Consider the following 13,584-nt stretch of genomic DNA (forward strand, 5'->3'; position numbering starts at 1 on the left):
ACCATCAGTACGGACACGGTGGACCGAAAGGACCATTTCTGTGCTCTCTGTTAAGAACATTAGAATGTCTAAGAAATTTAAACACAGAAGTGTTGAAAGCTAAAGGCTAGAAATCCCACATACTGTACATATTTGTTGCACAATTGGCAACTCAAGCAGCTTTTTCTAACTTCATATGCTTTCATGTTTTATTATAACAAGTTCCTTATGACCCTTTACACCAAAACATAATCATACATTTTAAACCTAATATCTAATCAATAATTACTCTGTTTAATTACATGCACACCTGTTCCACTTATTGTTTAAAGTCTGCAGTAAATCCAATGCCATTTTTCAAAGCTATCATAGACAAAGTAGAAAAACAATTATATCAGATTTCAAATAGCTTTTAAGCAGGTTTCACCAGCAAGAGATAAGCCAGCAAAGGAATTTAGTCCTGAAAATACCTGTGTGGTTCAGAAAGCGAAACAGAGATCTCATGAATTCGTCTTTAAGGGAGCCTATTAATATTTTACTGACAGCAAAAGAAAACATGTGAAACAATCTATCCAATTGTGCTTCTATTAAAAAGGATTTAAATCATTTCTAAGTTTACCACCTGGTAATATGCAATTTAAGTTATTTTTTGAAGTTTGAAAAGTACAAGGATAAAAGTAACTGTGAAAGTAAATATTATCTAGTAGGAGATTCTATCAAAATATTGGCTCAAGAGTCAGAATATAGAGCCATGCAGCCAGAAACAGGCTTTGGGCCAGTGAGCCAACACCAACCATCAAGTGCCCATTCACACTTTCAAATTTTCTCTTACATTCCCAACAACCCCAACTGGTTTCCACCCATTCTTCTGCCATTCACCTATAACCTACCAATCAGCACCTTTCTGGCATGTGGGAGGAAACAGGGAACCTACAAAGTCACAAGGAGAATGTGCAGACTTTGCACAGACAGTGCCAAGGTTAAGATTGAACTCAGAATCAAAGCCAGAGCTATGAGGCAGCAGACCAAATCCCATTTGTTGATTTAAAACAAAACATTTGTTTCAGATTTAACTTTACTACGTATCTACCAGACTGACATCCATCTGACAAACTTTGTAAAGTTCAGCTCACCCAAAACTTTGTTATCGTATATGGAGTCACATCACCCACTATCTTTTTTTCTTCCTGGTCTTCATTAGCTCACAACCCTTCAAAACCTCCAATTTAACTTTTTATGTTAGAAATAAGTCCCTCCAATGCCTCTTATCTTCTTCCCAACACTGGAATTTCCTTAACATTTCCAATTCTCTCCTCTCCTCTAGCTTAAAATCCATTTTCTTTAACATGGTTACTATAGAGCACTTGGGGATGTTTCTCCATGGAAAAGGTACTTTGCAAATAGACATTGTTGTTAGTATTCAGTTGCCTACCATTCAAATCAATTGATGGATTCCTGCGTTGATTTATTAGCAGGTTGACAGTTTCCACAATATAAAATTTATTGTCCAATTCTCCCCACTATTTATCCCATGCTGTTCTGCTGTTCTATCACATCTTAAGTTGCATGTGATTGTGAAATAATTTATAGAGTTTTTGTATAATTTCACGTTTCCATTAAAATCATTTGAAATATTTTGGGAATCTCCAGAATATTATAAGATCAACAAAAACTAGTCTGATTTTAACAATCCTGGCTATAAAATATTCAGGAGTGCTGCTGGAAGGAGGAGGTATAGCAGTTATTAATCAAGAAAGTCTACTACAATATACGAATTCATGGCTAATTATCAGATTCATAGAAGTGTGAATGCATTTACTAAGTTAAAAAGTAGAAAACTCTGTTTACTACATGCTGCAAGAGAAAAGTAAAGAGGAAGAAATAGGTAGACAACATTGCAGAAACATTAGTGTTACAAACAACAGAATCACTTTAATTACCCAAGATTTGATAAGAAAAAAGATATGATGAAGGAAAAAGACCAGTGAGTCTTAACTTCAGTGGTGGGCAAATTACTGGAGAAGATTCTTAGAGACAGGATTTATGGGCATTTGGAGAAGCATAGGCTGATTAGGGACAGTCAGCATGGTTTTGTGAGGGGCAGGTCGTGCCTCAGGAGCCTGATTGAATTTCTCTTTGAGGATATGACAAAGCACATTGATGAAGGTGGAGCAGTGGATGTGGGGTACATGGATTTTTAGTAAGGTGGTTGATAAGGTTCCTCATGGAAGGCTCATTCAGAAAGTCAGGAGGCATGGGATTCAGGGAAACTTGGCTGTGTGGATTCAGAATTGGCTCACCCATAGAAGACAGAGGGTGGTGGTAGATGGAGCATATTATACCTGGAGGTTGGTGGCCAGTGGTGTTCCACAGGGATCTGTTCTGGGACCCCTGCTCTTTGTGATTTTTATAAATGACATGAGGATGTGGAAGTGTGGGTTAGTAAGTTTGCTGATGATATAAAGGTTGGTGGTGTTGTGGACAGTGTAGAAGGTTGCTGCAGATTACAACAGGATATTGATAGAATGCAGAGCTGGGCTGAGAAGTGGCAGATGGAGTTCAACCTGGATAAGTGTGAAGTGATACACTTTGGGAGATTGAATTTGAAGGCAGAATACAAGGTTAATGGCAGGTCTCTTAACAGTGTGGAGGAACAGAGGGATCTTGGGGTCCACGTCCATAGATCCCTCAAGGTTGCTACGCAGGTCGATAGGGTTGATAAGAAGGCATATGGTGTGTTGTCCTTCATTAATCAGGGTATTGACTTCAAGAGCCGTGAGGTGATGTTGCAGCTCTATAGAACTCTGGTTAGGCCACACTTGGAGTATTGTGTTCAGTTGTGGTCACCTCATTATAGGAAGGATGTAGACGCTTTAGAGAGGCTGCAGAGGAGATTTACAAGAATGCTGCCCGGATTGGAGAGCATGTCTTATGAGGATAGTTTGGGAGAGCTACGGCTTTTCTCTTTGGAGAAGAGGAGGATGAGAGGTTGACTTGATAGAGGTGTACAAGATGATAAGAAGTATAGATCCAGTGGACAGCTGGAGATTTTTTCCTAGGACGACAACGGCTAACACGAGGGGGCATGATTTTAACGTGATTGGAGGAAGGTATAAGGGGGACGTCAGGGGTAAGTTTTTTTTAAGAGAGTGGTGGGTGTGTGGAACGCACTGCCGGCAGAGGTTGTGGGGGCAGATACATTAGGGACATATAAGAGACTCTTGGATCGATACATCAATAATACAGAAATGGGGGGCCATGTGGGAGGGGTTAGATAGATCTTAGAGCAGGATAAAATGTCAGCACAACATTGTGGGCTGAAGGGCCTAACCGTGCTGTAATGCTCTATGTTCTATGCGCCTGTGATGCTGCTGCAAGTGATCTTCTGATTGTATTGTGCGGACATGTACTTGCGCATATGACAATAAACTCAACTTTGAACTTAGACTGGTTCTCCTCATCTAAATCCTATTTGCCCTAAGCCAATTTGTATAAAGCTTATTTTCAGACACAGCATTTCTGATTTTTGGAGGCAGGATACCTCCTTCCTCACTAACATACTTATCTATCTTCCTCTGTAAAAACACTGGATATATCTTTTTTATTTATTTAAGGTCAGAAGAAATTGTTTTCTTTCTAATAAAATGGAAGACGTTTATGGATCCAATTTTATGATAAGTTAGAAACAAACAGTTGGTTAGTTAACATCAATGCAGAACAGTTTATGCCATGAAATTCTAGGGCTGTTCTCAATGATACTTCCTGGCTAACTATAAGATGTAAATTAATTTGGTCAAGGAAAGTATCCCCTAAAACACTCCCATAACACTTGGTGCTTCATCTCAAAGTCTGGATGAAACTTAATACAAGATCAAAACTCTGGAATCTGAATCTTCTAATTAATATTCTAATTAATTACCATCATCCAAGGCTGTATAAGCTAGGTTAATATGGGTCTTTAAAAGGAAAAAAAGTTCACCATATGCACTGAAATTCTATGCATCATTTAACCATAGTTTATGGACAGTTAAGAAGATACTACAGAATTGAGTTTGACAAATCATCATTAGGAATTCATAAGAATACGATTACCTGTCTAAGCTTCCATTCCTGCTCATGTTCTGATTCCTTTTGCTTCATTTGATCCTTAAATGGCAGGTCAATATCAGGGCGAGATACAGAATCAATGCATTCCTGTTGTTGTCTTCTCAAAGATTCACTGGTCATTTGAACCTTGTTTATACGAAGTGCTGCCCGATTGTCTCTTGCTTTTTGCTGCAAAGTGTATTATTAATAATTGGAGAATAATTTGTATTATTAATAATTTGAGAATGCAATTTTGTTTGAGGTCACTTGGCAACAAACAGAAATCCTGTTAAAAGATTTCAGACCTCTGAAGACCAGAAGCCGGTTTTATTTCCCCAACAAGCCCTACAATTTGTAAAACATATTTTTATAGTTATGCAGAGGGCTAATCACTACATGGTTTTTTTTTTAAAAAACCTACAATGGTGAAAGCAGAAAATACACATTTAAAGGTGGCTGGGACTGTGTTGCTTTCAAAGAACAGGTACAGGTTCAATTATAAACTTATTTTCCTTTCCAATGAAGGGCTGGCAGTCACTTGTTGTTGTTATTTGTCCAATTCAAACATGTGCAATGGAATGAAACACTGAGAGCCAACATTTTCTCTGGTCTAAAATCTAACCACTGGCTCCTCCCAAATGACGTGGTAACATTAATCTGCAGAGAGACCATTGCACAGAATCTTATGTCCATTTTCTGCCTTTTGTTTGTTGAACACACTATATCATATTTGTGTGTGACTAAAGCCAATAAATTTATACATAGGGCAGGGATGGAAGATAACAGGCAAGGACAAATATGCATTTATTTGCCATTTTGAAAGAGGACTTTAGAAGACAACCCATGGAAAATTAAAAATATGATGCCATAAGCTTCTGTGGAACACGACCTAAAATTAACCTTGTGAAGCAGATTTAATGTCACTTGGTAAAAGGAGAAAATTTACAAAACATTTCCCCACAATACACCACCAGGCATACTAATTTATGTCATTGAGACAGTGTGATTTTTCTTTAAGCATTTCCTTAAAAAACTAACACCTGAGTGCTTAAGATCATATTAAGATTGTGGACATAATGAGGGATGTGCAGCAAACAATTGCCCAGGACTAATATCTCAACAAAGCATTCTCAATTTTGATTAGTTGCCCTTATGTTGAGATCGTAATCGAACTTTACCTGTGAAACTCTGAAACGCTTTACTTTTACATGGAAGATAAAATATAAATTTGTTCAAAGCAGTTGCACAATATTTAAAACATTATCACCCCTGTAAACATGAAAATTTCTCCCAAAGCCCGTTCTCAGACCATCCAGCTTTAAAATACTCAAAATCTCTGACTTGTATTGCAATTGCTCACAATCTAAATACATAGTATTGAAACTTTTTCAGCATAATACAGTAGAAAAAATTAAAGTGACTCAGTTCTTTCAACTTTACATCATTGAAATCATCTGAGAAAGTTAAAAGTTCAAGAACTAATCAGTAATGCACTGATGGAAACTCCCATCATTAATCAAATAGTGAAATTAAACAAATCAGTGGGTTTTCTTCTGCACGTAATCACAATTTTCAGTATATGAAATCATGCACAATAAATAATGCCTACCACATAAGGGCCTCTCTCTTGAGAGCTTGCCTTCCTCCACAGTTTAGCAATTTGTTTAACTCTGGTAGACCAATCTGAAACAAAAAGAGATTGTCCAAATTAGGGGCTGAAAATACTTGGTAAGCAATATTAGTTCCTGAAACATGAGTTTGCACAAAATAAATACCAAAAAAAACTATTAAAGCTATTGAGCTCCAGCCAAATGCAGCTCTCCAATAGCTTAAACTGGATGTTTAAACTGTTTGAACTAGTTGGATATTTAAATCTCACTTAGACTGATAATTGATGATTCAGCATCTGCCAAATCTTACCTTGGATCACCTGCATAAATTCAGCTCTGCAATCTTATTAGGTACATTAGGGTGCTTACCAGAATGAATTTTGATGTAATACAATGCAAACAGTCAGATCAATTATTACATTTTCCAGCATACATTAATAATAATAATAATAATAATAATAATGAAATAAAATAAATTCACCTGGAACTGACATATAAAACTGAGAAGTATGCTTCAATGGCTGGCTAAGTCAGAGGCAATAATAAGAGCAAGCTTCCTATACTCTCGTAATAAGGATTTTCATATTAAGCTTGCATAAAATGCAGGAAATGAAACGTAAAACCCTGCAGATTCTGGAAAATCTGAAATAAAAACAGAATATACTGGAAGTACTCAGCAGGTTAGACAGCGTCTGTGGAGAAAGAAGCAGCATTAACACTTCAGGTCAATGACCTTTTATCAGAACTCTTGAAGTTCTGATGAAGAGGAGAGGGAGCAGAGGACATTTCTGAAGATGCTGCTGGGACTGGAAAATTGCAGCCAAAAGAGAAGAATGGGTAGGTTAGGGTTGTTTTCTTTACAGTAAAGGAGGCTAAGAAGAAATGCAATGGAAGTGCATAAAATGATGAAAGGCCTAGACAGAGTAATAGGAAGGACCCATTTCCCTTTGTGAAGGAGTGAAATACCATGGAACATAGATTTACAGCAATTGGTGGAAGGATCAAAGGGAAGATGAAAAGAACATATTTTTCACTCAGAGGGTGGTAGGGTCTGGAATTTCCCCCCTGAAAGGGTGGTAGAGGAAGAAACCCTCAAAACATTTAAGCTGTACTTGGATGCTTATTTGAAGAGCTGTGACCTGCCGAGCTATGGACTGAATGTTAGAAGGTGGGATCTAGCTGGAGAGTTCCTTTTTGATTTGCATGGACACAGAGCCAAATTGCCTCTGTCTGTGTTGTAAACTTGATATGACTGCATGAATGACTGGAAACGTTAACTCTGTTTCTCTCTGCAATTAATGCATAGCCCACTGAATTTATGGGACCACAAAAAAAAGATAGGGTGTCAGAAATGATTTTTCAATGGTACACAGCAGTTAATGCTGCTGCCAGTAAGCTCCAGCCCTTCAGATTTGATTCCTGACCTTGGGTGCTTTATGGAGTTTGCACGCTCCTGCTGTGACCACATGGGTTTATCCCAAATGCTCTGGTTTCTTCCCACATCCCAAAGATGTGCTGGTATGCTAACTGGCTAATGTAAATTGCCCCCAGTGTGGGGGTGGGTGGGGGAGGAAAATCGAGGGGGGGGGCGGGTTGATGGGCATGTGAAAGAGAAAAGGCTAGAGGAAGATAAAGTCAGTGTTTTCAGCACAGAAACAGGCCCTTTGTCCCACCAACTTCATGTTGAACCTTTTGCCCATCTACACTAATCCCATTTGCCCACATTAGATCCTTATCCTTTTACATGCCTTGCCTTTTCAAGTGCCTGCCTAAATGGTGCTTAAACATATCATTGTATCTGATTCCACCAGCTCCTCTGGCAGCAAGTTCCAGATATCAATGCATCTCTGCGTAAAACAAAAACTTTCCCCTAAAATTCCCTTTAGATCTCCTTCCTCTTACCTTAAATCTATGCCCTCTTGTTCTTGTTACCCCTAACGTGGGGAAAAGATGCTGATTATCTACCCTATCTATGCCTCTCATAATTTTATATTCCTCATTCGTGTCACCACTCAGCATCCCTTGCTCCAGGGAAAACAAACCCAGCCTATCCAACTACGCTCCATAACTAAATGTTCCAATTCCAATCCATGCAGCATCCTGGTGAATCTCCTCTGCACTCTCTCCAGCACAACCACGTGCGCTGCCTTTCGTGGGGTGAGCAGAACTGCTGTCTAATTCATGCTTTGTAAACTTACAACATCACAACTTTTATATTCTATGCTCTTACCTACTAAGGCAAGCATGCCACTTGTTTTTTTCACCACCGTCTCCCTACGCTGCCACTTTCAGAGAACTATGGACTTGAGCTCCAAGGCCCCTCCGTTCATCAACGTTCCTTAGCGCCCTATCATTTACTGTACCTAACGTACCCCTATGTGACTTCCCAAAATGCTTTACCTTACACTTGTCAGGATTAAGTTCCATCTGATCTAAATCCCACTGTAGCCTTAGACAAACTCCCTCGCTATCCACAATCACCAATTTTCATGTCACCGTGGGCAAATGAGACTGATTGGTGGGCGCTAAGAGACAGCATAGATTCAACAGGTTGATGGCTGCATGTCTTCGAAAATACGAGGTGGGAAAATAGTCCAAGGGTTTGCTGAAATGAAAATCCTGGCAAAGAAACTGCCATATTTATTTCAAGATGCTGATCTGGAGGGTTACAATTGATAACACCATGTCAAGTGAGGAAAACTGATTGGGAGGTTTAATAGAGAAAGTAGACCATTTCTTCTATAACATCAATCCAGAATGGGCAAAATGTTTATTCATGGCATATTCATGGGTTCTTTAAGGCGAGAGGGAGATCAGGTAGATGTTATGGTTGATATTGGACATGCAAATCCAAGGAATTCAAATCATTTCAAATACTTATTCTCCAGCACATCACCACCTCCCCAAACCAAAAAATGTTCAGTTTATCTATACCAAAATACCACAATGAAAAAGTTATACATTAAGTGGCTTACGAATAATTTTTTTAAGCAAGTTAAAAATTTTTGAGTAAACTATCCAAGTTATACTAAGATATAGACTGGTAGATTCTTTTAGTTGATTGAACAGAGAACACTACAGCACAGTACAGGCCATTCTGCCCATGATGTTGTGCCAACATTTTATCCTGCTCTGAGATCCACTTAACCATTCCCTCCCTCATAGCCCTCCATTTTTATCATTCATGTGCCTATGTAAGAGTTTCTTTGATGTCCCTAATGTATCTGCCTCCACCACTTCTGCCGGAAGTGCGTTCCACACACCCACCACTCTGTGTAAAAAAAAACTTACCTCTGACATCCCCTCTATACCTTTCTCCAATCACCTTAAAATTATACCCCCACGTTAGCCACCTTTGCCCTGGGAAAAAGTCTCTGTCCACTCGATCTATGCCTCTTATCATCTTGTACACCTCTATCAAGTCACCTCTCATCCTTCTTCGCTCCAAAGAGAAAAGCCCAAGCTCACTCAACCTATCCTCATAAGACATGTTCTCCAATCCTCCTTAACACACGTCCTCCTATTGACGTGGACTACAAGATCCCTGTTCCTCCATACTGCTAAGAGTCCTGCTATTAACCTGTATTCTGCCTTCAAATTCTTCCATCGTCTTCCAAGGTATCACTTCACACTTTTCCGGGTTGAACTCCATCTGCCACTTCTCAACCCAGCTCTGCATCCTGTCAATGTCCTGTTGTAACCTACAGCAACCTTCTACACAATCCACACCACCACCAATCTTCTCGTCATCTGCAAACTCACTAACCCACCCTTCCACATCCTCATCCAAGTCATTTATAAAAATCACAAAGAGCAGGGGTCCCAGACGGATCCCTGCGGAACACCACTGGTCACTGACCTCCAGGCAGAATACGCTCCATCTACAACCACCCTCTGTCTTCTATGAGCCAGCCAATTCTGAATCCACACAGCGGTTTCCCTGGATCCCATGCCTCCTGACTTTCTGAATGAGCCTTCTATGAGGAACCTTATCAAACACCTTACTAAAATCCACGTACACTACATCCACTGCTCTACCTTCAATGTGCTTTGTCACATCCTCAAAGAATTCAATCAGGCTTGTGAGGCACAACCTGCCCCTCACAAATTCACGCTGACTGTCCCATATCAGCCTGTGCTTTTCCAAATGCTCTTAAATTCTGTCTCTAAGAATCTTCTCCAATAATTTGTCCACCACTGAAGTAAGAATCACTGGTCTGTAATTCCCAGGGTTATCGCTACTCCCTCTCTTGACCAAAGGAACGATATTTTCCACCCTCCAATTATCATTGGACTTACAATATTATTAAAAATAGAAACATGTTGAAATCTCCTCTACTGCAGGCAGTTAACTGCACAAAGATTGAGCCCTAATCTCCAGACAGTCTGCATAAGATTGATGATTGCAAACTATGCATTAAGAATAGTCTATTAACTGCTCATCTAAATGGGTCAGTTTGTACATCTTCACTGATTTGTTGCTAGCAGAATCAATGTCAACGAAGCATTTGAACGAGAGAGAAACCCGACCTAATTTTATAACCTGGATGTTTTACAGGAACTTCATTGCTGTGCCTTTTCTGGAATTATTCACTTTCATGTTTCCACCAGGAGAGTAGGCAAATGTATTCATCACACAAGAATGCAAGAAAATAGGAGGAGGAGGTCACCAGGCCCCCACAAGCCAATTCAATAGGATCATGGCTCAGCTATGCTGGCTTCAACTCCTTTTCTATGCCAGTTCCCCAAAACCCTCAATCCTTCACTCTTTCAAATATTTATCCATCTCCAGTTTAAATACCCAAGGGCAGAGAATTCCAGAGATTCACTACCCTCAGAAGAAATTTCTACACACTTGAACAGGGACCCAAATGGTCTAGCCTCTCTTGATAGGAGAAACTTCTCATCCCAGAAATTAATCTAGTGAATCTCCTTTGTACCACATCCAATGCTTTTTTTTAAGGGGACCAAAATTATGCATAGTATTCCAGATATGGCCTGTACAACTGTAACAAAACCTCCTTATTCGTAAACTCCAACCCCTTCACAATAAAGGCCAACATGCCATTTGCCTTTCTTAGCTACTTACTGGACCTGCCTGCTAACTTTCTGTGATTTATGCACTAGAACCCCTAGATCCCTCTGAACTTCAATACAATTTATTTGTAAATTTAGTGCTTTTGAAATTACAGCTCATCAGGTATATAAGCCTGGCAAGAACAAACGAGTAAAAATGGAAATTATTTTACAATAATAATTTCCACTATTATGGAATAACTACCACTATAATTCTAGAATATTTTAATAAATGTGCTTTGTAATTCCAATTTTTTGCTTTGTAATTCCAAAAAATTCCCCAGTCTGAAATGAGCAGTATTATCATTTAATTCAAAAACATACGGCTCTTTAGTCTCCAGTCACATTATTACTCCTCAAAAAAAAGATATTTTAATATCAGTCATGATATCCAGTCAAATTTGTGGAATCAATAATATAGATCATGCTCCTCTTTAGCCAGCAGTTCCAAAGAGAAATGCTGACAAAAGCAGGTCGTGGGTTAGCAAGCTCCTAACTTACATGCCTGAACATTGATGGGACATTTGACCTCGGCTTCAATGGTGGACTCAGCACTGAATCCAGGGGCAGAACAGTTCTGCAGAAGTGAAAAAGCTGAATATGCCTAGCTCCTCAGCTTTACATCAGACAAGGATGGCATATCTAGCTCGACCCGGTCATTTGAATAAGGGTTGCTGACCTAAGTAGAAAATGTAAGTGATTTCTTTCTTCACATAAAAAATATTAATATTAATTGTCAGTTAAATATTTTCAAGTGTTAGATAAGTCTCATTTTTAAAATAATTTATATGTATTTCAGGTGTTTTTAAATACCTCATTATCAGGTACATTTGAAAATGCCTGTGGAAAGGTCAGTGTGGCTTGGAGGTGGGCCTTAGGATCAACACCCATGATCTAGCCATCACTGGCAGACAGCTCAGCTTTGCAGGATGGATACAACAGTGAGAACTCCACCTCAACTGTTCGTGTAGGACTGGGAAATGTAATTACAGCTACAGGGATCAAGCAGGGGATGAAAACAAGGCAAAATTATGTTACACATCTTCTTGCCGAAAAAAATTCAGCTTCAAGATTAGAAGTCTGTGATTAATTGGTGAGGGAACTTTCTTACTAACCAGATATGTTCTGAAGATACCAACACACCTAATTACTTTAAGTACTACTAAACACCACAACAACTACTATCGCTTTTGGTATTCACCTTAAATTGTTCACTTTAATAAGTAAAATAGCAGTTCATTATAAAATATGAAGTACAATTTTTCCAACATCATTTAAATTTTATAGTGCCACTGTCATAAAATTGTCAAATGGAAATATTTGGAAAAATGCTTTCTTTGAATATATTAAGTATATATTGGAGGTGTATAAAATCATGAGGGGCACAGAAAGGTTGAATACACACAGTCTTTTTCCCTAGAGAAAGGGAATCAAAAACTAGAGGGCATAGGTTTAAGACTAGAGGGGAAGGACTTAAAAGAGACCCGAGGGGCAACTTCTTCACACAGAGGGTGGTACATATATGCCAGAGCTGCCAGAGGAAGTCATTGAGGCAGGTGCAATAACAGGATTTAAAAGATTTAGAAGACACTTGGAAAGGTTCATGGATAGGAAAGGGTTAGAGAGATGCAGGCCAAACACAGACAGATGGGACTAGCTTAGATGGGCACCTTGGACAGCATGGACGAGTTAGGCTGAAGGGCTCATTTCCATGCTGTGTTACTGCATGACTTTTTTTTTAAACGGAGGCAAAACTAAGAAGTGACTGAAAAATATTTATTTTGCTAAAATATCTCAAAACAAATTAAGCCATCATTATTTAAATAACATTGTAATATGGGTAATTAGGGGAAGTTTTATATGAAAATGATTAGAATATTTCGTTCGAGAAAATTCAGTATTTCAGAAACAGAAAACACTAGAAACACACAGCAGTCTGCATCAATGGAAAGAGAAACAAAACTACCATTTCAGGTTGAAGACTGTTCGCCAGAACAATTTATCAACCCAAAATATTAACTGTTTATTTTTCCAGTAATGCTGTCCCTCTTGCTGATTGTTTGCAGAATTTTCTGCTTTTATTTCAGATTTCCAGCTTCTGCAGTTCATTGATTTTCATTCACTATTTCCAGAAACATGATCTGTTGGTTGGCATTACCTGGAAAATCTTCTTTCAGGTTTGGGAAGTTTGTGTTTGTGTACAGAACGGGGGCAACTGTTGCCATTTCTCCCAGAGCTTCTTCCTTCTCCCATTTCAGAGTACTCCGCTGTGTATAGTTTAGCGTGTCTCCTTCCACTTCCACAGCAGGAGCAGAGGGTACCCATGGGCTGGGTCCGTCACCAACAACTTGACTAAAAGTATGGTTCTTGTCTCTATTAAATAGATCCAGTTCAAACACGAGTTTAAAGAATGACTTAAATCATCCTATTAGTTGCAAATGCTAAATATTCAGTAGAAAACTGGAATACATAATATCAAATGTTATGTGCCATCTCTAAGGAAATAATACATTCAGAAAGCTAGCTTCTTTCACAATTGCCTTTTTAAACATTTAACAATATTCTATAGCCCACATTTTTAAGGTGATTAAGGTGAGTAACAAGAGGAAAAACTTTCATGATCAGGAATTCACTGCCTGAATTGTAGTTTTCAAAGAGTTAAAGGGAGAGGAAAAAAATGACAGAGCCACAGGGAAAGAACTGGAGGATGGGACTAATTGGATTGTTGTTGCAGAGTGGTGGTGTGTGCCTGTTGGGCTGAATTGACTCCTTCCTGTTGTAACTGTTCTATTCTACTAACAGAGGTAGAACTCAGGGTTTGATGAACAAAGAT

At 38.9% G+C, this 13,584-nt stretch overlaps 1 protein-coding gene across 1 annotated transcript in view; it reads right to left on the bottom strand.

Annotated features, from left to right (window-relative positions):
- The window catches only part of LOC127571029 (histone-lysine N-methyltransferase 2C-like), a 355,346-nt gene that overhangs the window by 58,123 nt on the left and 283,639 nt on the right, over positions 1 to 13,584 (bottom strand). Inside the window, 3 exon segments of the mRNA XM_052017016.1 lie at positions 4,072 to 4,254; positions 5,675 to 5,748; positions 12,910 to 13,124. Coding sequence (XP_051872976.1) covers positions 4,072 to 4,254; positions 5,675 to 5,748; positions 12,910 to 13,124 — 472 coding nt within the window.

Source organism: Pristis pectinata, chromosome 5 (assembly GCF_009764475.1).
Source record: "Pristis pectinata isolate sPriPec2 chromosome 5, sPriPec2.1.pri, whole genome shotgun sequence".
NCBI lineage: Eukaryota > Metazoa > Chordata > Chondrichthyes > Rhinopristiformes > Pristidae > Pristis > Pristis pectinata.